General features: G+C 39.3%; 4 protein-coding genes across 6 annotated transcripts in view; 3 read left to right on the top strand and 1 right to left on the bottom strand.

The window, feature by feature from the left end:
- LOC140921386 (3-oxoacyl-[acyl-carrier-protein] reductase FabG-like) overlaps positions 1–19,422 on the bottom strand; it is a 57,942-nt gene extending 38,520 nt beyond the window's left edge. The window contains exons 1-10 of one of the 3 annotated variants that reach the window (XM_073371389.1): positions 19,287–19,422; positions 18,884–19,020; positions 17,153–17,245; positions 15,424–15,509; positions 14,671–14,723; positions 13,438–13,478; positions 12,598–12,667; positions 12,004–12,040; positions 9,808–9,871; positions 8,747–9,009 (exon numbers count right to left, since the gene is read on the bottom strand). In XM_073371389.1, coding sequence (XP_073227490.1) covers positions 8,851–9,009; positions 9,808–9,871; positions 12,004–12,040; positions 12,598–12,667; positions 13,438–13,478; positions 14,671–14,723; positions 15,424–15,509; positions 17,153–17,245; positions 18,884–19,020; positions 19,287–19,335 — 789 coding nt within the window. In that variant the 5' untranslated portion in view covers positions 19,336–19,422 and the 3' untranslated portion in view covers positions 8,747–8,850. Of the gene's footprint in view, positions 1–8,746; positions 9,010–9,807; positions 9,872–12,003; positions 12,041–12,597; positions 12,668–13,437; positions 13,479–14,670; positions 14,724–15,423; positions 15,510–17,152; positions 17,246–18,883; positions 19,021–19,286 lie in introns of those variants that run through there. The other 2 variants (XM_073371394.1, XM_073371400.1) reach the window with 2 other exon arrangements.
- Positions 2,098–7,578, top strand: LOC140921318 (uncharacterized). The gene is made up of 2 exons (XM_073371316.1): positions 2,098–3,711; positions 6,023–7,578. The coding sequence occupies exons 1-2, from the start codon at positions 2,163–2,165 to the stop codon at positions 7,447–7,449; spliced, it is 2,976 nt and encodes a 991-aa protein (XP_073227417.1). The 5' UTR covers positions 2,098–2,162; the 3' UTR covers positions 7,450–7,578.
- LOC140921422 (small ribosomal subunit protein bS6m-like) lies at positions 19,399–24,312 on the top strand. Its single transcript, XM_073371417.1, has 3 exons — positions 19,399–19,492; positions 21,734–21,873; positions 24,043–24,312. Exons 1-3 carry the CDS (start codon positions 19,448–19,450, stop codon positions 24,233–24,235), a joined length of 378 nt encoding a protein of 125 aa, XP_073227518.1. The 5' UTR covers positions 19,399–19,447; the 3' UTR covers positions 24,236–24,312.
- A 1,467-nt stretch (positions 24,313–25,779) lies between these two features.
- The window catches only part of LOC140921347 (tyrosine--tRNA ligase, cytoplasmic-like), a 17,792-nt gene continuing 17,427 nt past the window's right edge, over positions 25,780–26,144 (top strand). Inside the window, exon 1 of the mRNA XM_073371347.1 lies at positions 25,780–26,069. Within this exon, the coding sequence (XP_073227448.1) occupies positions 25,881–26,069 (189 nt within the window). The 5' untranslated portion in view covers positions 25,780–25,880. The remainder of the gene's footprint in view (positions 26,070–26,144) is intronic.

The following is a 26,144-nucleotide window of genomic DNA, read 5'->3' as shown; positions in this document are numbered from 1 at the left end:
TTGGGCAGCCATCAAGAAACTCTAACCTACCAAGTTTCCGTCCGTCTAATAAACGGATTAAAGTCAACTGACAAAAGCTTCATTGCAAACACCTTTTGCGAATATGTCAGTACCATTGCTAGGAACATGAAAAGCAACTCAAGCTAAATGAAACTTTAATTGTCTAAAGAAAATAATCCCAATTAAGTTACGAAAAGTAATTTTAATTTTAAAGTTGTGAAAGAAACAGAAATTCTTAAAGAGCTAAAAACTCTTAAGCAGAAAAAAGCTTTTGGATGATCCCTCCGGGATCGCTTAAAGACGCTGCTCTTGTCTTTACTAAGCCTTTGACATTAATCGTCAACTTATTTCTCGAACTGGAATTAGGCCTGGCAGTTGGAAAATGGCAAACGTGATTCACCTCTACAAATCTGGTTGTATGGCTGATATTGAAAATTTACAGACCAATTGCAGTTCTCCCCGCTTTGTCAAAGAATTTGGAGAAAATAGTCTACAAGCAGCTGATAGCTCATCCACAGCATCATAGTCTACTTTTTGAGAGCCAGTTTGGTGTCCGTCCAACTAGCTGTTACACTTACTTCACTTATCTCATAAGTAAAGCAACAGAAACAGTTTTTATTGACTCATCAAAGGCGTTTGATACCATCATTCATTCCGTTATATTTAGAAAACTGTCTAGTTTTGGCGTATATAATGTGGAGCTGCGATGGTGTATTGATTATTTATTCCTTCGCAAGCCGATTAACAATTTAATGGTGTGCTTTCTGAACCAAATCCTGTTTACACTGTAGTTCCTAAAGGAAGTATTCTGGGGCCTCCTCTTTTTCTTATCTTCGCCAATGTGCTTAGTCCCCTTCGTCATTGTAAGATTATCACCTATACCAATGAAACAGTGATTTTTACATCCTCAAGCGATATTGATGCGAGATAACCTTCCTCAGAGCTTGGATAATCTCTATAACTACTTTCGTGATAATAAATTTATCTTTAATCTGAAGAAGGGAAAATCTGAAATCTGAGGTGATGCTGTTTTGTACTTGTAAACGGTTGAATCTATTTCATATCGCTGTCAAGTCAAGCTCTCGGTCAACGGTTCTCCCATCAAGACCACTACATGTTATAAGACCTCGTCGTACTTCTGGACACTTAATTGTGAAAGGCATTTTCACAAAATTTACAAGACGACAGCAGGAAGAGTAAAGCTCTTAAGGCGCATCCATTCCAGCATTGATACTTTTAGTGCCCAACGAACTTACCAATAGATGATTATGCCAATATTAACGTATTGCGGTTATAATAGTCTAAAAATGGTCAGAGTCCCGCAAAGGCATGATCCGCTCCATTGATCGAGAACCGAAGCCTCGAAATCATTTCCCCGAATTGTAGCCACCCGCAGAACTTTGATATTTGACTTTTAAAAACTGACAACTTTTTACAAAAGAGAGTGTTCTGCTTTGTATTTGACTGCCTTAATGAAACTCCTGCATGTTTTCCATTTAAAATTGTTTTAAAGAATTTAATCATAACGCTTTAAACACTAGAAAGTATGGAAAAACAACAAAACTGCAAAAGGCCAAACTGGATTTTGCGCAACCTAGATTTTAATTTTTTTGGTGCCTCGATTTTCTTGTTCATTACCTTGAAGTTTAGGGAAGCCTTTTACTATTATTACTTGTAATTTCTTTGTGCATGTTTGGTTTTTAAAATATGCATTTTATTTCATATATTTTTGTAATTCTTATTTTAATATTATTAGTTTTTTAATTCTTAGTCAGCAGGACCCCGTTGATAACAGTACTTTGTAATGAAGGGTTATCATGGATAAATCATTATTATCATCATCATCATTATCATTATTATCATTATTTAACAATACCGAAGTAGTGGTACTAGTACGATGTGACATTATGAATTTTCAATCAATTTACAGACATCTAGCAATGCCGCACATCTTGGTTCTGTGCACAGTGCTTTCGCTCTTCTACTTACCAGAAATAGACAGCCTTGCAAGTTGGGCACGTGGTTTAAAAAAGATTCAGGATAACATTCTAAATCTAGCTGACCCGATTCGAATGTTAAGTACAGGTTCATCACTGACATCAGTGTATGTAGGTGGTACTGGTATCTGGTGGAGATCTGGTGTAATTGGCTCGATTTCCCAAATGGAGCAAGGAGAGAAAGAAAAAGCAATGGAAACACTCAACATCGCCATCGCAACGCTAGCCGTGTTCGACACAACACAAGCAACAGTATCCCCTATCGCGTCTGGACTGATTGATCAGTTAGTAAAACACAAAGGAAAATTCCCTCAAACAATCAGTGGATTTAAAGAGTATAACAAAGTAGTGGCGGAACGAGTGGTCAGCGGTAATGCAGATGATGTTGATGATATCATTGATAGTGCAAAAGCATTAAAGAGAAAAATAGGAGAGTTTTTTGACAACGAAGTTACTACATTTATGAAAAACACCCAAGGATACGACGATCTCGTGACAAGTCTCAAAAAGGCAAAACGGTGGGCAAAGGCGTTAAAATGGGCCGACACGATAAGTGGGCCTCTCTTTGATGCCGCTAATGTTGCTTTTTGCGGCTGGCAATTGCATAACGCAATCAATGATGAAGATTCTCCACCCGAGGTGAAGTCTTTGAATATTGCAAGTGCATCACTGGGGGTGGCCAGCGGAGCAGTTGGAGTGACAGCATTCGTTGTGGGGGCATTGGCAACGGCTGGAAGCACACTGGCTGCTGTGGCAGGTCCTGTCGGCGCTATTATAGGATGCTTGCTTTCGCTTGCAGCAATCATCGTCGACTTGATTAATTCTGTGAATCCTTACGGCACAATAAAAGATCATCTTGAAACAATACAGAAACTCAAAGAAGGTTCGCTGTTGTATCTTCAAAACCAAGTAAACATCACCCATCAAGTCACTCCCGCATTCAAGCAAAATACTGGCTTTGACACCATTTACGAAATTAACCAGGGAAATTTGATACAAGGGATGCGTACCGAGTCAGTTCAACATATTTCCGGCGTTGATGATGATCCAAATATCATGTTTAAGGCTACAATCAGTCCAGGTCAAGAGAACGGCTACCTTACAATGGGAAAGAACCGAATGTTTGACAAGTCAGAATATGGCAATATCATTTTCAGGCCAAAAGGTATAGTTCCGATTGGATATGACTTCTATGGGAACATAACAAAACCCAACGGAAAGGGAATGACGGTCGTTGCTAACACGGCTATGGTCGCCGAGCTCTTTTGGATAAGGGGAGTTAATATTGACACTCGAGTAGCAAACGATGAAGAAGAGAGAAACCCTGATAATGTTGTGATTGGAGAAATGACAGGCCTTGCGTACTCAGATCATTCAATCAGAGTTGATACAGGTGCAGGGGATGACTTACTCCAGGTTACAGGAGTACCTTGCAATTACTATACTTATCACCAGAACTGTTTTTGGGGTACACTTGGTACAGGAATCAATACATTATCATTTCAAGGGATGAACACAAAGAGACTTGAGTTTCCAACAGGCCGAACTGGTAGGGCGCCCAAAATTCTCGTTGGTATTAAGTACGATATGAGATCCACGGGGATGGTACCAAGCTCCGAAATTTACTTGAGATTGAAGGACTCATCAGTAACAGAAAGGTCACAACTACACGAATACAGAATCGGCTACGTAACCGGTGTTAATGTATTTCACGGTATGTATTAAACTTAATCAATGTTTGGCACTGTGAAACAAATGACGGAAGAGAGAGATAACTCGAGTGAAAATTCAAGAGCTAGAAATAACCCATCAGAACCCACTCTTCGCCAAAATGCACCATCGTAATTACCTACGATTTGATAATGCCAAACCTCGCAGCTTAGTAGGTAAAGCAATGGTAGATCTCATCCCATAGGGGTAAACAGATTTCTCTCTTTGCCCCGTGGTTCCCCTAATTCTTTTACTAGTATTGTTGCGGTCATTGGGCTTTTAATGGTTATTTCTAGCACCTGATTTTGCACTTCACAGCTAATTCTCTATTCCATCATTAATAATGTTCACTCCGACAAGATGCTAGCGCTCGAAAGGACAGCTTCTCAATCTCCCAAGGGAGACAGATCTACCTTAAAAACTCAGTTGGTACGATCAAATGTTTAATTAGTTTTTATTATTTCGCAACACTCTTACTTTTCTTAGTTTTCTTCGGCAGAAATTGTTTTCAGCAACTTCCCTTTGGCTAAAAATCAGCACCAGAAAGTTTTTAAAAAGAGAATGAAAATGAGCAAGAGTGGAACCTCGATAGTAGGGCCAACTTCAAGTCACTGTCAAAAGTTGTTAGATATAACGAGGTTCCCTTATATCGAGGTTCTCTTCCATATTTTTTGCTATTACTGGGGCGAAGAAAATCGTTCGTTATACTTAAGAACTTCGTTATATAGAGAGACGTTTGTTATATCGAGGTTCACAAAAGGAACATTGGAAAATTGCTTTAAGAAGGTTGATCGGAGAAAGAACCGACAAAAAGCAATGGGCCCCTCCTCAGACTAGAACATTTTGATAAGTGATCAATCATCAACAGAAGGTTATCTAAAACCTGTCTAAAAAGACTGTACTTCTTCCCTTCGGGATCTTCTATCAGGCAAGAAGGAAAAGATTGGGGCCAAGTTGAAAAAGAGTCTCTCTGTCGCTTGAAGAAAAAATGACATATGCGCCAGTTCTCGCTCATTACTGCTCAAAAGAGCAAACCATGCCATCTGCAGACGGCTATCGTATGGGTTTCCAGCGGTCAAAGACAACAGAGAGTTTAAGCAGCGACCTACGCCAACCAGAAGTTCGCCATTTTTAAATTTGTAAATGCCTTGACGCTACCAAATCTGTAGTACTTAGTGACCTTAATCTTATGGAGACGATTAGCCCAAAAAATGTGGTCAAAGTCGCGGCTCAAGAGTGCAAAAAGTCCACTTTCGGTCGACGTGCGTCGCTCAAAAACGTCGCTGCTTAAACTCCCTAACGACACCTTGTGCAGAGTGGATTCATCGGTTCATTTGATCTGCCATGACCCGAGTGTTTTCGGATCACTGACCCTAATCCGGATCGTCCCAAAGGAACGCACCCTTAGTTTGGTGCGGCAAAAGCGTTAAGTAGAACGTTTGCCGAACTTAGCTTGGGCGCAAAACATGGTGCGTCGTCTGAATCAGATGTCGCGCCAGTGTCGCTCCGAAGTCGAACTTATTCAATTAGGTTCGGCACATAAAAAGTACGGTGTCTGAACCAGGCCTTAGTGACAGGACAAATATATGGAGGTTTTTAACATCCATGTCGTAATGTATTCGAATGGAAAAGACAGGAATTCGTCCTCGTCGTTGACAGCTTCTCGCAAGATTGTGAAATCGGGGTACTACTGTCATCTACCTGCTAAGGAATGATCAGCCAGATAAAAGCCATTATCGCGCGCCATATGAAATTCCTGTAATCATTCGTCCCATGTAAGGGAATTCGGATTCCGGAATCCGGGAAATTAATGCCGGTGGAATCCGGAATCAAGTAAAATTTTCCTTCTGGAATCCGGAATACAGCTCAAGGAGTCCGAACTCCCACTAACGGTTGGAGTCCAGAATCCAGTCTTGGATTCCCTTAGATGGAGCGAAATTATCTTCCACAATTAATAACCATTGAATACTTCTCCTGGCCTCCTCTCTTCGTTTCGCTTACGATACTACTGGGGAGGATGTCTTTAAGTGGTTTTTATTAACTTGTCAGTACGAAAACGGCTTTTCCTTGGCCCATGGGCTTAAGTAAAATTTTAATATCAAATAACATACTTTGCGACGGAAAACATGTATCATCCATCACATTTTAATGCAAAGACCAAAACTACTTGATACTCTATATACCAATAAGCAAATCTCTTGAAATGAAAAGTTCAGTTTGCTCTTATTCAACTTTTCTTTTTATGATAACTTCACAGTGAGCAGAAAATCGACTGATCTCATCACGTAAATGCTGATTTATTTTTTATTTTACAGGGTCTCCAATGGATGACGAAATTGCGATGGGAGAGGACAAGAGTTGTGTAGTGAAAAACGATGGCGGAAGAAACAATTATGTCATCTATCTGACCAATGAGCACGACTTTACTCATACGATAATTGATGAATCAGAAACACTCGGGCAAATTTACCTCGTTAAGAAGACAAAATATGGTAACGGATATTATAAGATTTCCCCTGACGATATTGGTTACGATGAGGAAACGCAAACCATAGTGATCTTCATGAAAGACAATAATGGTCTGAGGCATACGTTCACTGGGAGGATTATTATCAAACGAACAAAACCAGGCGATGTTAAAGAGATGAGGCTTTATCTGGCTGACCCCGAAGGCCAACCAAAAGTTAAATGTAACATTAAAAGCTTAGATGATGAAAACCTTGACTGTTCGTTGAGTTATACACTGGGGCATACCTCGATTAGCAGAGGAATTGGAAGTCGAAATCATGAATGGTATATTGATGATCGACCTGTGCCAAGCGTCCCGTTTCATTATCATCTGGATACCAATTTAAAAGCTGATCCGATTCCTGGCCTTTGTGGAGACTTTGTTATCTCGTTTGGTTCTTTTAGAGGGGATCGTCCTTCTAGTGGAAGTAAGGAATTCTCTCTGCAACTACCAAAAAATTCCTTTATCGCCATTGATGATGAATTGATGGACTGGGTTAAAGACTGGCGGGCACAATATCTTGTCTACTATCTGAGGTCAGAAAAGAAGCTGGTGTACGAACATCGTGTGGGTGATTTAACAGATGTATCGTACACAGTAAAAATTCATGTTCCAGAAGCAAAACGCATCGTATTCGGGACAACTGGAAATCATCAACTTCTTTTAGATCTGAAGCACGATGATAGGCCAGCAGTAAATTTGGGCAGTGAATACCTAGGTTTCACTTCAAGACCACTTGATGATTACACATTTACGGGGAATTTCGATGATGCAAGCCCGCAGCCCAAACAACTTGTTATTGGAGTCCCTGCGGAAAAGGCTACACAGAAAAGATGGAAAATAGTGTTTGGCAAAGCCAAAACGTACGCTGGAGAAAAACTAGAAACAGAAAACCGAGAAGCAACAGGCGATTACTCAGAAAATGCATTGATTGTGAGTGATACTCTTTGGGCGTACCTTTCAAGAGATGGAAATGAGGTGCGTATAATCTTTAGACCGTCTAAAAGAAGGGAAAACAGCTGGAAGATTACAGTCAAGAAAGGGTCGCAAAGAATCCACCAAGCTCGAGTTGATGGGGCAAATACCCTTGCTTACCATGAGGGATTGGTAAGAAGCAACCTTTATGATCTTGTGAATGGAGAAAAGAGAGAGTTTGATCTTTATGAAGTCTGGAAGGAAGAAATGAAGACCCTTCGGAGGGATATCATTGATGAAGCTAACAGGTGCCGATGAACAAGATCCACTTAGACCAAGATAAAAATGATGACGAAGCTTTGGAATTACTTTTAGCGAACAACAATCGTTACTAATGAGTGAACAAAAGCACAATTTGATATCCAGAAAAATATATATCGTATAACCTTTTGGTGAAATCACAAATCAGAATTTGAGAGAACAGTTTGGAGCAACTGGAATAATAACAATGGATTTCAATGATTCTGTAGTCAATCTCAAAAGTGTCATGGAGAGATGTCACATGAGTTTAATAAAGTATTTGAAATCAATGGTGAACCTTAAAATCCAATTGGCTTTCAAAAGTGTGATTAATCAGACCAAATTGCACTCCACTCAGTTCAATTATCCTTATTAACATGAATCATGAATTGTTAATTGTTTTTCTTCTGAAACGAGTTTTCACTATCGATGTTTATTGAGTGTAAGAAAAGGTATTGTTAAAATATTAAAATCTAAGCAGCGGAAATATCACCTTAGATTTGTTACTTAGATCTAATTAATGTTTTAAATTAAAGGGACATTTTTTTCGTGTTTACTGAATCATAGATTAGTTAAGGCCAAACGAATATTTTATCAGAATGTAAAGGTTGTGTAACTCAAAGATCACTATATAAGTTGTACTACTTTGTTTAGTTTTACAGCAACTTGAACGTTTTCAAATAAACGACAACCTTCTCTTGAATTCCGTGTGAAACTGATTTAATGTTCTTCCGTGGCAACCCTACCCCAATAGGAATATTGCATAGTTTGACATTTTTAACCTCAGTGTAAGCTGACCTTGAAATCTGATAATTCTTAGGTGTCTTTTCCTACATATATTAAAATCGATGGAAAAGTTAACTCAGTGACCGTCGATCAGGAATTCGACACTTGACACATTCTGTAGATCGACAACTTTTCATGATTTTCTTATTGTAACCTGGCCGTTGATATTGTAAAAACTTTATATGCAGGCGAATACTTTGAAATTGCTGTTAATTGCTCTCCTTGTGTTAAATTAATGAAATTGACCACCCAATTAAGCTTTATGGCGAAATTGTAGAAAGAAGATAATTTGGCGACAGTAAACACCTTGGAAGGTCCAATACCAAGCGTTACTTTGCTCCAAGAAAGAAAGAAACCTCATTCTGTTATCGAAGAACTTGCTAGCCCGCCATAAAAATGTTTCTTTCGCAAAGTACTTCGCTTCATTTATGCCCGTTTATTGTAATATGCGCTTTGTACGTTATTCCTGTACGTCTGATCTATTCTGTTTACAATCACATACACAACTTAACGCAAAGAATAAAATGAGTTTAGTGAAGGAATTCACATTTATCTAGGATACTCAATAAAATTATCAGCAATTCTATGCTTGTAATCCTTGCTGGTTACTACTGGATATGATTAACAATGTGGTTATCTTGGGCACATAGCGTGTCTTCCCCCGTCTACAGGCAGCGAGGCACCCGTCATGTATGACGCATCACTTGACGCCAGAAAAGCGATCACGCTTGCAACTTCCTCCACATTTCCCGGCCGTCCCAGGGCGTGAGTTTCTTTACATCGTTCTAGAAACTAAAGCAAAAATGGTAACTCTTAGCGAAATCCTAGATATTAAATGGAAATTATTCGTGGAAGACTCAAAGGTGTTATCACATTCCGTCTGGTTTATTTCAAGTATGGATCTATGTTTATAAGAGCAACTCAAGAGGGCCTAAGAAACGGCCTTCAGGACCTTAAAAACGCTTCTACAGATTCTTACAGAAAAGAGCGTTACAGTACGTCTTGCTATAAATTAATACATTGCCACTGCAAAATTTACTCCTCATACTTTTAAAATTTATTAAATGGAACGAAACACAAAACAATATAACGACGAGAGTATAGAAGTCTTGCAAGTCCCCGCTACTTCGATACTTCGCTTTGACGTCATACTGCCAGACGATTAGCCATATTAGGGTTTTCTTTGCGGGAAAACGAAGAGTCCATGTTTTGATCTTTCAACCATTGGCTGATAAAACAAATAACACTTACCGAGGCCATTTTTCAAGGTCATAGGAAAATCGCTCTATCACAAAAACAGAAGACGTATTGCATCTGTAGGACTAAGAAAACTCACGTCTATTATATAGAGGCATCCGTATTATGAAGGTTTGACTGTAATACAAAGATCATGGAGCGCACTTGAAGAAAATCAGCGGTCCTCGAAATTGCTTTCCTAACGAGTCTGGGCGGTAAACCATACGTTTAAGAGCAGACAAAGTTTAGTTGTCAGGGCAGGCAAAATTGAAAACGGCTTTGGTAACGCTTAAGTTGATATTTTAGCTCTCGCATTTTCTCGCTCAATGAGGCTTTCAAGAGAGGTCAACACACCTTTTGATATTCTTCCTCGTTCATGCCTCCACGTTTGTGTATTTCAGTAGTGATCACTCCAGGGCTAAACAAAAAAGACGGAACTGAGAACAACAAATATATTGCCGCCGTAAAAACGTTATCTATTTATGTTTGTTTTGAGATATCTCCGAGAGAGAACCTTAAGAAAAATTAATTGTTGTCTTACATCACTACTACTAAAAAGAAAAAAAAGCTTACTTTGACATGGGGTTTTGGGTATCTACAGTTTCATCGGAACGCGTTTCATCATTTGGACGTCAAATTCCCCTAAACATATCCGCTAACTTCAATAAAGTAAGGAAAAAGGAGAAAAATTGGGAAAGTGGTGATAACGACGGTCATCACGACGCGGAAGATGATGATGATGATGACGAGGACAATAACAATGATGATGATGATGATGACGACGACGACAACTTGCCTAGTTCCTAGGCCTCATTATTCCGCGCGGCCAAAGCGTTTCGGGTCACGTGGTCCAAGCGAAAATGTGAGGCATAGACAAAAATCTTCAAAAGTGAGACTGCTCGTAGCCTGCAGTGCAGGCGTATTTTGGGTGGGCAAAACCTTGTTCGTGTTCATAATGTTGTTGTAGCCGCCATCTTTGATTTTATGACAGTGGAAGATTGGGGAGAGTAGAAATAGTAACCCTTACGGTGGGTGCGTGGGCGAAAGAAGGAAAAAGGGAGAGGGGGAGGGGAGAAAAAAATACGGCGTTTTCTCTTCTCTCTCACCGCCCTTCCCCGCCCCCTCCTCGCTCCCTTTGACACGCCCCATTTCCTCCTCTCTTCGTGAAGTTTCAACATGGCGCTTTCGCGAGTAAAATTGCGCGCTCAAAGAAAATGCCTGCACTGCAGGCTAGACTGGTCGAGGCATTGGTTTACAAGACGATATTTGCATTTCCAGGTTAAAAATACGCCGCTAAAAGACGCAGATGGAAAGGAAAAGTTCAAAATAATGCTTAGTTTTCTTCTATTGGACAAAGGGAGGCTTTTTTTTACAAAATTGTCCTTCGAGGAATTCGAAATTCAGAAAATGTCCGTCATCGGAGCGCTTGGCCTGTTTTGAAACGCAATCAAGCAGCGAAGTTTTTGAAGAATTATCAGGTACATTTTGTACTCTTTAGTCAAGAAAATAACGTTTTTAAAAAGAGAATTATGTATTAGTAAATATTTGATGTTAGACGTTTTGTACATTTTGAGATCGGCTTGAGCGCCCTGATTTGAGATTTGTGTTGAATAATTTTTGCCATGTGCTCAGCCGATTTTACTTGCGTGAACGGATCCATGAGCCGTGTTTGTGTTGCGCGAATTGCTTTCAAGGATTAATTTATGAGTTTTTTGATAAAGTTTTTCTAGAAATAATTTCTCCGTTAGCTCAAAACACGATCCTGAGACTACAACATCCAAGTTGAATTTTTAACTTCTCGCGTTACACGCATCACTTTGCGAATGTCGGTGAATATAATAGGATTTTTACTTTTAGGTTCAGTTTTTTGGCACTTTTCAATACGAAGCTAATTTAATGAATTTTATTTGAAAGTATGTTCGGTTTTCCTAATTATTTAAGATGTGCGTTCTAAGTTTACTACAAAGAGGGTCACTAAAGTATCGTTTTTACTTTGAAAATTCGCACGATCGGTTAAAACTATGGGTCAAGAGTCAGGTAGGAGCAACAAACTCCGATAATTCAGCTGGAATGATGAGATTGGAGGAGCAGAAATCAATCTTCACAGGATTATGAACAACATTCTGATGACTTCAAAGCTGGTCGGCAAAAGTCGATCCCACAAATATCCACGACGGTTTGAATTTCAAAAAGCAACACACGCATGCGCATTCTGTTTTTGTCTAGGCGTTTCCTGCTCGTTCGCCTCGGATACGTCACCTAATTGAATTGACCGAGAAAGACCGGGAAAACGCCGTACAGGGACTAGGCAAGACGACAACGATGACAATGGTGATGACGATGACGATGACGACAACGCTGACGATGACAATGATGATTAAAGAAGCGTGATGATAAAATGCTAAAGAGAAGAGGACGTTCAATGATAAGCACACTTGATCACGCGTAAGTAGCAACCTGTGATCAGGCGTCGCAGGTTACATGTAGATCCCGTGATGAGCGTATACATGAATTAGCGCACTATTTAATATTTTTGTTGTTCTCACTTACTTGACTGAGTTAACACGGATCTGTTTCGACGCAAGTTCTGCAACATGATAAATGCAAATTAACTGGCTGCCAAAATCAACCTTCAGGATGGAACCCTGACTTTCATAATCGCTTTCTTGGGTTAAACAGTAATTCACACAGGGTACCCATAGGTTAATATAAAAAGACAGCAAGAGACAAACGATACATCATCTCTCTTGTTTAAGAGGTACCTTGCACATGAAACTCAGACAGCCACATCAACCAAGCATTGCCCGCGAATTAGGGTCGTTTCGCCCGAAAGTCAATTCGCCCGACGACGTTTCGCCCGAACTCAAGTCGACTCGCCCGATGATATATGATACTCTACAAAACGAGTAGGATTTCACATGTATAGTCCCTGTGTTTACGCTTGATCCTTTTTTCAAGCTTAAAGAACGAAAATATCCCATCGGCCGAATCGACGTAAGTCCATGCGAACTGACCTTGGCAAAACGATCCGATACAGTTCCGGCCAGTAGAGACAGTTCTTTAATCCTTGTTAGAGCTTAAGAGCATTTCAATACTTTTACATTACAGTTTGCTTTGGTTACTCCACTAAAGTGGCCTACGTACCGAGAGCAGCACATCTCGTGAGTTGATCAACTGCACTTTTCGACATACAGTAGGCGAGTACGCCAGGAAACTGTCAAAACAATACGGAGAACCATCAGTGACAAATGTGTACACAGCCAGCACTTCCCGGTGTCACCTCTGGTTTCCCCGCGAAATGACGTGTGAGGAACGACCGCAGAAATTTCATACTAATGACACGTCGCTACCCAGATCTGGGTAGTGCTTCTGATTAGTTAAGGCAAATTTGCCTTGGGGCACGACCAACCAATCTTCAAGGCCGATACACACGAGGGTTTTGCTCCCGGAGCATGCTCCAGGCTCATTTTGCACGTGTCAGTACACACGAGGGAGCGTTTTCAAGTTCGCTCAGTTTGCCCTGGGAGCTTGCCGCCAAATACTTAACCGGTTTAATATCGTGGAGCATTTTGCGGGGTGGAAATTCTGCTCCCGAGGATGAAGTATACCCATGAACTCGTTGATACACACGGAGGAGCTTTGCTCCCGGAGCGTGCCCCTGAAGCATGCTCCAGGAGCAAAATCTCTCGTTTGTATCGGCCTTTACAGAGACATATCATCAGACGTTATTTCGAGGAGAAACCAGTGATCAGTTCCGCTGTCTTCTCAGGCTATAGTTAGACAGCCTAGGGGGTTAAGGATTAAGACGCGAGAAGAGAAGCAAGACTGAATTTATGTGATTGATGAGCCTAAGCCTCGCGTTTAAAATAACAGAGAAACAACCAGCCTACGGAAAGTTTATGATAATAAACACTATAGACATCAAAATACTTCGTATGACCATAAAATGTAACATATTTCATTGATTTACGATGGTAAACTTACCGATCTCATGCCATTGACACTAGAAACATTCACAACGCACCCTAAAGCAAAAAAATATATATTACATATTAATAATAATTATTGAATTGGTTTTAAAAATTAGAGAAATGAAATTTAATGCGAGAGAGAATTTAGCTTCTTGGTTTTTGGCATATGTAAAATACATTAAGATTTTACAACTGATTTTAGATACTGGAGAACACCATCACACTACATGTAAGTAATGTTTCATTTAGCTCCGTCGTGATTAATTGACTAACGATCTGAAAACATGAGAAGCAAGTTCTATTTTTGCAATCACTATATACTGCAACGAAAACGTTGCAAGGCAAGTTCAATCTAGGACGTTCCAACAAGTAAAGGAGAACTTGCTCTGGTAAATTGCAAAAATTGGGAGATTTTTGCTTGACGAAGTAATAAAAAAGGCTAAGTTTTCTCATTTACGCGCCCAATTTTGTAAACGCTGAGGCCTGCGTGTTATTTTGGCAGATATAGTGTACAGGTAGTATGCTTCAACATTTTGGATGTTGTGCAACTTGTATGGTTGACATAACAAAACACTGGATGAGGTCTGACTTAAAATTCTTCTAAAGTTTAATCTAGCTGCATACCAGCATCTAACTGCTTAATTAACATGACGATTGCAAATTTGGATGTGGAGCTAGGAAAAGCGTAAATTGCATCCTTAACTATCCATTCTAAAGCCAAAAAAGTCACCAAACAAAGACCTCGCACTTCATGAGCATTTAAAAGTATCTTTATTGTTTTCTTTACAATCATTGCCAAGCCAAAAAAGCCACCAAAATGCAGGTCTTCAAAAGATGCCCTGACTGTTCATCTATATTACTATAGTATGTATAGTACCTTATTAAAAATTACATTCCCCGGCCTTTAATTTCGCAATTTTCGCGATTGTAAAAAAATCGGAAATTAATGACGCGCGAATAAAAATCCTCGCCAAATTTAAACACGCAACATGTAATATACCTGAACATTACATGTAAGTGCAAAGATCTCACATACATGTATGGAGTAAAAAGTCTAGAGGTAGAGAATCCGTGTGTTAAAAATTGCTTGTTCCATTTTATCCTAAATTTTAATATTAAGTTCCCACTTTTTGAAAATCGCGAAAATTAGTACCAATAAGGTATATGGTTTAAGCTTTGTTTCATGAGATGTTCTCACGCAGCCGAGTCAGTATCTAAGTATCTCTGATGACATAGTGTGTGTTACCTTTTGTTTCTGTCAGATAGGGTACAGCTAAGGATGTCAGGTAAAAAACTGCCCTGTGAATCGGAAGATACAGCACCGTTCAAAAGTAAGTACACTCGATTGTTGATACTCGTAAGAATCGAGAATCGAGACTCGATTCTCAATTGTTGCGTCTCGATTCCTGCGTGAATCTACAACCTTTGTTCAATATTAATATTGTAAACATTGGAGTACTCATGCCAAAAATTTATGTAAAAGCCGAACTGTAAATGGTTTTCCAGTTCCCACAAACATATTTCGCGACCAAAGTGAACTCAGAAACACTTGAAATACTATTCTCTTTTCTGACTATTTCAACTCGGCTACTTTCTTTGTCTCAAAAAAGTCATTCCACAATTTGACAACTTCATACTTCTCAGTTCAACCTCCCTACAACAACCACATCACCTCAGCAGGCTACAGCAATGGTCAAGTGCTACACTAGTGTAACCTTGATACAACAAAGGGTTAGGGACTAGCAAATTATGTTCAAGCAGAGGTTAAAAGTTTTTGGTCCTGAATATCACCATTAACAAACTCTTTCCAGTTAGAGGGCTCATCAAACAGCTAAATTACCATGTGCACTGAGGAATAACCAACCCCTTCCCCCTGAAAAAAAAAACCTTCTATCTCATTTCAGTTTTGTCATTGGGATTCAACAAGGACACAAACACCTTTTTTTCAATGCACCCTTTACTAGTTTACTTTAGGAATTTAACTTGATGTACATATCACCTTGTATTTATCCGCATTACTTTGTCAAATGATTCCAAGGATGTAGTTTCAATAGTTCCTTTAGCAACGATACCTGCATTATTAACCTGTAGTATATAGCGGAAAATATTTAAGCAATAGAAAACGTTTTCAGTGTTTGCATAGCCGGATATAAACACGAGAGCAGTTGGGAGAATTCGAGACAGTTATGCAAACCCAAGATGAAGTCAAGGGTTTGCATAACTGTTGAGAATTCTCCCAACCCCTCGAGAGTTTAATCAGGCTATGCAAATACAGGAAAAAAAATTTCTATTGCTTTTATTACTTTTTTCTTTGTTATGGCACTGATTAAAAGAGAAATTCTTACCAGTCGCGAAGTCTTGTACACGAAGTCTCGCTCGCATAACCAGTTCTTGTTTTGCAAAAAATATGCTTTCCAAAATATGGATTTTTCTCACTTAAAATGTCAGCTTAAGCAAAAACAAATTGACACAGCATGTTTCTAATGATTTTCCAAGTTTCAGCCAACAAGGGAATGGGTAAATAAAGTAAACTTGTTGACTTTTCAACTAAAAAACGTTTTCAAATTTGTGCTTTCGTGATTAGTGTGCGAAAAGCAAAACATCTTGATGTCACAACCATGTTTACATACTCTCATGCAAACACGCCTCTCGACCAATCGGATCACACATATTATATAACTAAAGATGTAAAAATAAATCATCCAAACATTAAGGTCACACAACACATTAACAGAAGATATCATACGCTGCTAAGATGTGTTTGGATATCATCTGATGTGAAATTAAAAACTGTCATTATTTGTTTCCAGGGCCGGATCTTGACTAGGGGGAGGGTGCAGGGAGTGTGCACCCCGCCCCCCTCCCGCCCCTCTTAGATGACCTGCGGCTTTCTAATACAACTGGTATTCTGTATTAAAATTTCTTTAAGTCACCAGTCAGTTACACCATTCCTTCATGGCGCACCCCCTCCTAAGAAAAATCCTGGATGCCCCCCTGGGTTCACATCCGCAAACTGCTAGAACTTCTAGCCTTCTTCACTATTTAAGCCCTAATTAAAGGGTTAAGAATCAGATCAGTATCAAACCTTTTCAGGACAAGGCTGTGCTCTAGCAGAGCCTGGTGGCCCGTGGCGCCTAACTTTTGTTCTTGGGCCACTCGAAAATCTTAGGTTTTTCATAGAAATCATAAGCTGGGCACACTGGATTTCACAAGTTCAGAGCACTGGGCTCACTTCAATTTTTTTTAGAGCACAACCTTGCAGGAAAACAACTGATTGGCGATGAAACTTAAGGACATGATTGCACAAGACAATTAACTTTTCCCCAACACTTTTAAAGGAAATGCATGAGGGGAACAAGTGAGTCAGAATTTAAATTTTGATAAATAGGGTTTAGGTGATTAAATAAGGACAATTTAAAATAACCACAGGTCCCATATCAGAGCACGTTCACTGATCTGATTCTTGTGGAAAGTACAGAAACCACTAGGAACTTAACAATCTCTGGTTGCAGTGACTCCGCCCCCCTGGGGGCTATCTTCAGACAACTATTTTTTCTTGACTGTTTAATATGTGGTGTCCATGATGTACATAACATGGTTAATATATATTACATCAAATTCAGTTGAATATTTTGTGTAAAGTTGCTTATACAAAAATTATAACATTGAAAGGAAAGTTGCTTAAAGGGCTGGGTTTGTACCATCAATAGCAACAACATTGTTCTTACCAAAATATCCAGCTTTCCAAACTGTTTTATTGTGGCCTCAAGAAGTGCTTTTATATCTTCATCTTTTTCTAAATCACCTTGCACTGGTAAAACCTGACAAAACATAGCACTCTTTCCATTACAAAACACAAAAGACTCCTTAAAGATGTAATCTTGTTTCAAGTATTATGGCTGGGGATTCAAATGAATTATCTAAGTACTTAAAAAATAAATCAATCCAATTAAAATAAATCAAATGAATTTTTTTGAGTACATGTCTATACATGTATAACTCGAACTCCCAATAACTGAGGGTCCACAGTTGGTTTGACGGGATGCAGGGTTTAGCTATTTTTTGTGGTGATACTTGGGATGCAAGCTAAAAACAGGAGCGGGAAGAGGGAATTCAGTGACAAGTGGGAGTAGGATTTCCTATATTTATGGGGTTGGGATGCCGGAATCCTAGGGATAAAATAGCAGGATACGGGAATTTTAACGAGGGCTAAGTAAGTTTGTGTAGACAAGTGGCGGATCGATTTCCCTAGAACACCTGCTAGAAGGTTCGAATTATTGGGAGTTGACTGTGTAATTCACTACATTAAGAACTACTTGTACAGAAGCCTTTTTGGTGGGGTGTATACATATAATATATAGATTTAGCCAGGGCTAAAAGCGAAGCTCTGGTTAATAAAACTTGTAAACAAAAAAAAATTAAATCGTCTAACGGGGAGGCCAATGGAAATGGCATCAATAGATCTAATTAGCAAAAAAACAAATTGCACGTGCAGCACACATTTTTTCTAATTAGCAAAAAAACAAATTGCACGTGCAGCACACATTTTTTCTAATTAGCAAAACAACAAAATTTGCACGTGCAGCACGCTTTTCGTCCTTCTTTGCCGTTGTTTTGCACAACTACAACGCTGTTTTGTAGGACTAAACGTCAAACTTCCTAGTTGCACATTGTTTTTATGGAGGAATTCTTACCCAATATTTTGTCTCCTGTGTTGATGTTCGCTTTTATTTTTCAGTACCGCTCAGTTTCACCTTGCTGGCCACTAGCATTTCTCATTGTCCCACAGCCGCTTTGAATTTTCATGTTTTTCTTCCTACAAAATTCTTCTCTTTTGTTCTCAGAAACTAGCTCTAGCTCAGTTTCTCTGTTATCCACGTGAGTGTAAACATCAAAAATAACGTTGAAAAAGACACGACTTTGTTGTTGTTTTTTCTTTCTAAAAGTCCGGGCGGCCATGCGATTTCTTTCCAAATAAAACCTTGAGTTGCATTAGGGTTGCCATACCTGTTAATTGAATTATTTTATATTGGTATGTCTGTGGTGCGGACGGACGGTCGGGCGGGCGGTCCGTGTACGGTCACATGATTACCAAATTTTCTCGGATGGGTAGTTTACCACATTTTTTTACCCATGGTGCTCCGCTGCGCGCTTCGCGCGCGAGAGCTCCGCTAATATCCCTAGTGTGAATTTCAAAGGGGGTCGGCATTTTCTGCACTGAAAAGAAGGGCACGTCAATGTCAGTATTTTATCATTGTATTTGCGAGTGTCGCAGCTTCAAACCATCTTCATGTTACTTGTCAACATTTCGTCTGCCTTACACCACTGTTTAAAGGCCATGTGGCTTGTTGGAATTTTACCCTAAGGGAGCCTCTGTTATGGCAGTTTGGAATGTTTCCATGGTTAATGTGTTTTTATTTGATGACTGGACACCTTTTGGGAGGAAAAAGGTCAATTACCTGAGCATCGCTTCTGGCTTCTTTGCATTTAGCTGCCACATTATCAAGTTCAGTTTTGTTTCTCCCTCCAAAAGCAACACTGCAACCAAGTTTAGACAACAAAAGAACTGCACCTCGGCCAATACCAGAACTTCCTCCTAAAACATATTTATTAGTAAGTTCTATGGTTAAAGCATACGATTGAAAAATGATCTTTCGAATAAAGGAACATAATTCAATAATAATCCTTAGCCTATATCCCCCACCCCATCCCGCGTATGTTTAAACATAGCGGTAAGGTGGTAAGTCCCCCAATCCCATGAAATTTCTACTTTCTGATAACAAACGATCCCTCTTAAAAAAGAGAGGAAGAAAAAAGGAGCCACATAATATTCACGTACAACCAAAAAGCATTAGCTAATACCTGTTATCAAGGCAACTTTACCAGAAAACGACCTCTCTTGGGCAGACATGATGATTGTTCAAGCACGTGGATGACACATAGGGGTGCTTATATGAAGTAGTAGCTAGGTATCCGCGCCTTGAAGAGTGCGCCTGGAAGCTGTGTACACAGGACCCGCTAAAATGCCACAATACGAGCTGTCATTGATAACAAGAATTTTATCGAAGGTGAGAATTACAGATAGAATTCGAAGCTGTCTACACTTACCTTTAAATCTATCAAGGTGTTAACGTCAATTACTTTATAGCTAGAAGTACTCGTTACATCAAACGTCAGAGTCTCCCCTGCCCCTGTGGCTTCCCTTTCCAATTTAACTTGTCTAGGAAGATCGGATCGGCTCATCCTTGGTGAAAGAACCTGTGAAACTCACGAGTTACGTAAAGTAAAGGACCCAAAGAAGTCAACACAATAAAACCTAGGAAAACAAAAGGTGCAAAACAAAGAAAAACTTCACAGGTTCTTACACCGAGGTAAACTCAGAAGATCAAGGAGTTTCTCGGGAGGCACATCTGTTGAGGGCAGGACTTTTCGTACTGTATGATCATATAGTCGAGCCTCCCGTAAAAGGCCACCCAAAATACCAAGAAGAAGAGGAATATGAAATCTTGCGGGTAATCACCGAAGTTTACGATTTCTTCAGTGGACTCGACTTTCCGACATTAAAATTTCAACTGTTTTGCGTTGTTTGAGCTATTTTAATTGCCCCTGCAGGGATTTTCGCCCGGAAGGTGAAATCCCAAGGAGGCATCCTGGTAGCTCGCGGGTATATGTAGAAATGTACATACTTAGAGTTGAAGTATACAGTCAGTATGCCAGAAAAACTCCCCATTTGCTTGATCAGTAGCCTGCGAACAGCAGACGCATTTCCGGTCGTCGCTTCTCTCCCTCCGAAAAATAGCTATTTTTCGGAGGGAGAAAAGCGACGACCAGAAATGCGTCTGCTGTTCGCAGGCTACTTGATCAGGGGCTGCATAGAATTGCTGGGTATTGATAATGTTTCTCTTGTTCACGCCCACAAGTAACAGGTGGTTAGGGTGACATAAAACAGAAAATCCCCAAAGGGACCACTTAGGTTGATTTTGCAACAGTGCGTTATTGTACAGTCATACTTTTTTGAGGTAGCATGTTATCAGTGACATTCTGTGAAGCAGCTGTTTTGAGAGTTATGGACAAAAAGATGCTTGTTAAGTGCAGATGAAGTTATAAGGTGTGTGTAACTGAGTATGTATATATGAACACCTGGAGAGTTTGCCAGACACGAGTATCATTCACATTATCTTTTGTTGGAAACAATTTCCCAGACACTCTTTCCCTCTTTGGGGGAATAAGACACAAACAAGCAAGATGAGTGAATCAATGGCTAGCTTATCACTAGCAGAACTGTGGAATATTACAGAGAGTCGCCGACAATTAAATTCTGTGCTGACTTATTCCCTGCTCACAGATGTCCTTCTATTAAGTTTTTTTAAAAGTATTGTTAATAGTTTAAAAAATGACTAGAAAACACGCGAGCATGAATTGATCAAACCTTGTTAATTTCTAAGGCTTACTTTCCAGCTAATAAAACGAACTGTATGCAATAACTGAAAGAGAAATAGTAAAAAAAAATTCCAACTTCTTCTGTGTAAATCGAACTGAATCAGTGCATGGAACCTTGCGTTTCCTGTTTTCATCTCACCTAGTATTGTATGGAATATATGTGAAAATCTTCATTATGAATTGGTATATTTCAAAGAGCTACACAACGACCAAGAATACAGTTGACCGACAACATACAGAGTGGGGGCAGCTGTAGTGTCAACTGTTAGTAGTTAGTGTTAACATTGAACATTTCCTTACAAACTCCATTATGCCCTTGTAATATAACAGTGTGATTGGTGGGAAGTAAACCAAAATTGGGTCAAATGACACGAAGGCAACACCGTTTTCGCGTGTTTTGTGTCATCACAAATTTATGACAATCGGAGTCAATCAGCATTTTTTGCACCATCATGTGTCATGCATTATGACATCATCTATCATTACTTCCCTATCAGTTCTCAATATTTGAAGTCATGAGGGGTTGACAGCCATTTCAAGTCTTCTCAAAGCAAAAGCGTGTAAATGTACATGTACTTGTCAGACTTTGGAAAGCAACAACAAAGACCCAAAGAGCTTTTGATTTCAAGCCTGTGCTGTGGGAATAAGCTGAATTTTTTTTGAACAGAATAGCTTGAGCTGTTTGATCAGATGACAAATTTTTTGAACATGCAGAGCTTAAGCTGTTTGAATGACTGACTATATTTTCATCCTTTATAAAATTGTCTGATTTATTTCTTAATGGTAATGTGAGAAACTGTATATGGATGTTGGGGCTTAAAGGATTAAAGGGGCTTTTTCAAGACTTAAATGTTGAGCTTTTTTGACAGGAGGGATTTGCCTCTGTTCTTCGTCGGACAGCTCTATCTATTATGGACAAAGGGGGAGTAGTAAGAAAAATGGAAAACCTAGGAGAGCAGGAGCTTCCCCACAGAATGAGAGCACATACTGAGTGGCATACACATGGCAGGTGTGTTGGTAGCCATTAATAAAATTACCACTTTAAAAGAAATTATTAAGTTAAAGTGGAACCTCAATTTAATTTTAAAACCTTTACATGTATATAACTAGGCCCCCATAACCTGGAGTGAGCATCTCCCTTGTGCGCTAGCCTGCATGGCAGGCGTTTGGAGGGGAAGGGAAAGGTAGTGTTAGGGCCGGCGCGCACAAGGATGGAGGGTAGGTAACGCCTGCCAGGAAACCATTGTTTTCATCATCCCACCTACTAATTATGTATGCAAAAATAACGCAACTGTGAATGACTAGCTGTCGAATAAGTCTGGCCACGATGCACGTATTTTTAGCTTTTGTTTTTCTAAAACAAGATATCTGAAGTGTTGGTACGTTCTATAAAAAAAAAGTTCAAATGCGGTGGTCGTCCGTTGAAAGAAGAAAGTTGCAACAATCGACGTCTTGTTATATAAAATCCAGCTTAAATCTATTATGTTGTTTGTTGAAGGAAATGTGCTGGACGTCGCAACTTGGTCTGTCTGAGAAAAATTTAAAAAACATTGCTGGTTCTCAAATTGGATCCAGCAGAGCATACAAAAGACTGGAGACTAAAACAAGTATTTCTGATGTTTTGACAGACGTGAGTACTGGCTCTTTCTTTTTGGTGTAGGTGTTTTCGTACTGTTGATGGGCACAAATATGAAAAGGTGCTTCCATTTTAATAAGAAAAGTACTCCAAAATGATGCTAAAAATAAACTGATCTGTGAAAACGCGGTTGCATGGGCCAAGTATAAGAGATGTATACTCCAGGTAATGGGCTCCTGACAGGCGTGGATCTAAGATAAGTCCCCTTTCTTGGGTTTCTGAGTCATTCAGACCAGTTATTGGCCAGTTCCTTTCTCCTTGCAAATCAGCGGATCATTTCATCAAGGCCAGATATGAAGCAAGATTTCATCATGGAAAGTATTTTTATTATTAAAAATATATTCATTAAGTAAAATTTGACCAATTTCCATATAAACGGCAGAAACCAGTTTCGGATCCGCACCTGCCTGATATAACAAACTCCTTGGTATGACAAACAATATTCCTAGCCCAAGGCATAGTAATGTGGAAAAGAACCTTGATATAATGAAACCTACTTAAAGGAAGCATATTTGGTCAGTCCCTTGACCCTTCATTATATCAAGGTTCCGCTGTGAATATATTATCAGCAGTGTAGTACAACTTTTAAATTATGATAAAATTAAACCACCCTGGCTGAACTTTTTCATACTATTATTCATTTCTTAGGATTTTACACAAAAAAATTAGAATTCTTTATTGAATTTATCTTTGGCCACTGTTAGGATTGAAAGGGTTATGTTTTCATTACATGTAGCATGTTATGCACAGGCATTCCACCTACCCTGATTCCCAAGAAGAAGAGAAAATCCTGGGAATGAGGTTGATACTTCACTTTCCTTGACTATAGCCTCTGCATAGTTACTATCTTGGCCTGTGTAGCAAGTGTTTCCGTGTGAGTTCGTAGCGTGATAAAAGTGCTCTTGTTTTCAATGTTCTGCTGAAAAAACTTATGTAGAAATGCTTGCTGCAGCAAGATATTATTATTACTGTCACTATAATTACAAGTGCCTATATGTTCTAGAATTAACAGTTGGTTTCGAGTCTAACCTTAATAACAATGCAGTGCGTAAAAAAGAAAAATATCTGAACTTGATCAAAGAAATGAGTAGAAATTACAGATGTGTGAAATTTGTAAATCTCTCTTTGAGCTCTCTTGGCGTTTTCTCCGATGAATGCTCCATGTTCTTAGACATGATGAATAACATTGGCATTGATAAAACGCAGCAACTTTATATAATCAAGAAAAATTTTCTTATCGTTTAATGATAAATATAGCCTTTGTTAGAGCAACATATTACATCTTTTGTTGTAGAAATAGGAATTGGGATAGCCCAGACTTAATGCAGTTGGGTTTTTTTTTCTTTTCTTTTCTTTTTTCTTTCTTTCTTTTCTGTTTTGAATAATCCAATCTCAAGCTGCATTTGTAAATTACCTATACGTAGCGAGATTTACAATTGTATATTCAAAAACACAATAAAGTTTCTATTATTATTGAATTCTTATCATTATCTTGATATAGGAAAACCTTAATATGTTCTTGTCCATATTTATTTTCTTTAGATACTTCTTGATGCACTTTGACTTAGGAACAGATGGTCTGAAGGAACTGAAGCACGAGTTAGGCACAGACACAGACCTTATACGGCCACGTATCATCAAAGTAAAAAGCCGTTATGATTCTTTGAAACACAGACACTCCATGTTAGAATGCTGGGAGAGTTACAAGCCTCCGAGTAGCTTTCAGCCAAGATGATAACAAGGAATTGAAAAGACATTTCATGCATTTTTCATTTGTACTTGTAAATAAATGAGTAAAAATTATTTAATGTTGTTGGTTTCGAAATTGCTGTTTACGGGCAACTAGGTTACATGGAGCTTTTACTGAGGAAATAAAACAGTTTAAAAAATATATATTTCAAGTTTCTAGTGAACAGAATGTGGTAAATTAAAACCCCCAGCAGGCATGAGGTGGGCCAGTTAACTATTTGGGCATAGGCTAGGAGCTGCAATACCTAGATATAGCTACCAACAGCTAACAGTCATTAGAAGACACAAACACGGGCTCTAGGCATTTTGAGCCAGCTGGGTCCAGCCTTCAAGCAAGTAGGTGGACATAATTGAGTGGAATTCAATATGGACGAGAAATTCGCCCTCAAGGAGTGCCGAAGGCGAGACTTTCTAGGTGGGACCAGGGAATGGTACTGGTTCAGAAGGCCAGGAAAGCCCCCTTGTGTTTACTCCTTGACAAATGAATGCGCTGCAGGTAGAGACTTTTAGTACCTTTTTCAACTAGACCGTTAATGAAGTCTCCAGGTAAATTACTTTCCAGGGTCGGCCAGGGGGGGAAGTGGTATACCAGTATACCCGAAAAAAATTCGCCAAAATACCCAAATATACCCAAAACTCATCCAAATATACCCAAAATTATACCCAGATATACTTTATACCTGAAATTCAAAGAAAGTGATATACCGAATACCCGTATTTAAGCTGCAATATACCGTATACCCAAAAACCCTGGCCGACCCTGACTTTCGCTCCAATCCATTGCTGACCACATCGGCGGATCTGGTGTGTGTGACGTAACAAAAGAATATATAGTGCAGCTACCACGAGGGCGTCGTAGCTGTAAGTGCCTGGCATAGATCCAATACATTAAGATTTAAAAAAAGTAATTTAACGGCATGAAGCTCCTCCAGCACTGAAAGAAATTAAACCCAATAAGGAAACAAGGTACGACATGTTAAACCACGAGTACTGAAAATGTCTGCGAAACAACTGGTACATTTTCTCAAGAGTAAAATCTGTTACGTACAGAAAACTCTCACATAGGTTTTTCAGACCCTACTTATGGTCGAAGTTGAATATAAGCGACAGAAATGAGACATCCCTAAAGAGATTCAAAGAAACTATACATAAAGAGTAAGGATCTGGAAAGAGGAGGGGTACAAGGGGAAACATATAAGGAATGCTACCAGGAGCCGATTATCCTGTAGCCTGCAAACAGCAGACGGATTTCCGGTCCTCGCTCTCTCCCTCCGACCGGAAATATGTCTGCGGTTCGCCTTTTTTTGGTTGGCATCCTTGAAAGTGAAATCGTAAGGGTTATTTATTTATTTTATTACTTTTTTTTTTTATTTACCTTTTCTTCGTTTGATGCATGATTGATGCATGGGTCCAAAACGACAGACCCCCAGGTCAGAAGCATATAACCCCGATCGGGGGAGCGAAGGGGGTTATATGCTTCTGCCCAGGTTCAATACAGCCCAAAATAAGGCCAGGTTGCTAAATATGTATTGCTTGGATATTGCGTGAGAAGAAATTTACACGTGCCAAAACCGGCTAAAGACTGGCAAAAGTAGAGGAAAAACTCGACATAGTCTCTTGTTGTAGTTTCTATGCTACAGAGGCTATTGATCTCAAGGCTTCTTTTGAACAAATTTGGACAGTTGACTACAGGCGGTGTTGATCTTTGCTTGAGCAGGCTTAACCTTGTTCGTGGACTCTACACAGGAAATATGGCTTCCAATGCGAATGGCCCGGTTTCCGCAGACGATAAATTTAATTTGATCACGAGAAATTTACAGGTTTGTTTGATCCTTTTAGTCTTAACTTAATATATTTTGACCTGGTGCGCTTCAGTTACTTACTTGAGTTCCACA

Source organism: Porites lutea, chromosome 1, assembly GCF_958299795.1.
Source record: "Porites lutea chromosome 1, jaPorLute2.1, whole genome shotgun sequence".
Classification (NCBI taxonomy): domain Eukaryota; kingdom Metazoa; phylum Cnidaria; class Anthozoa; order Scleractinia; family Poritidae; genus Porites; species Porites lutea.
This window is presented reverse-complemented; position numbering and strand designations above follow the sequence as displayed.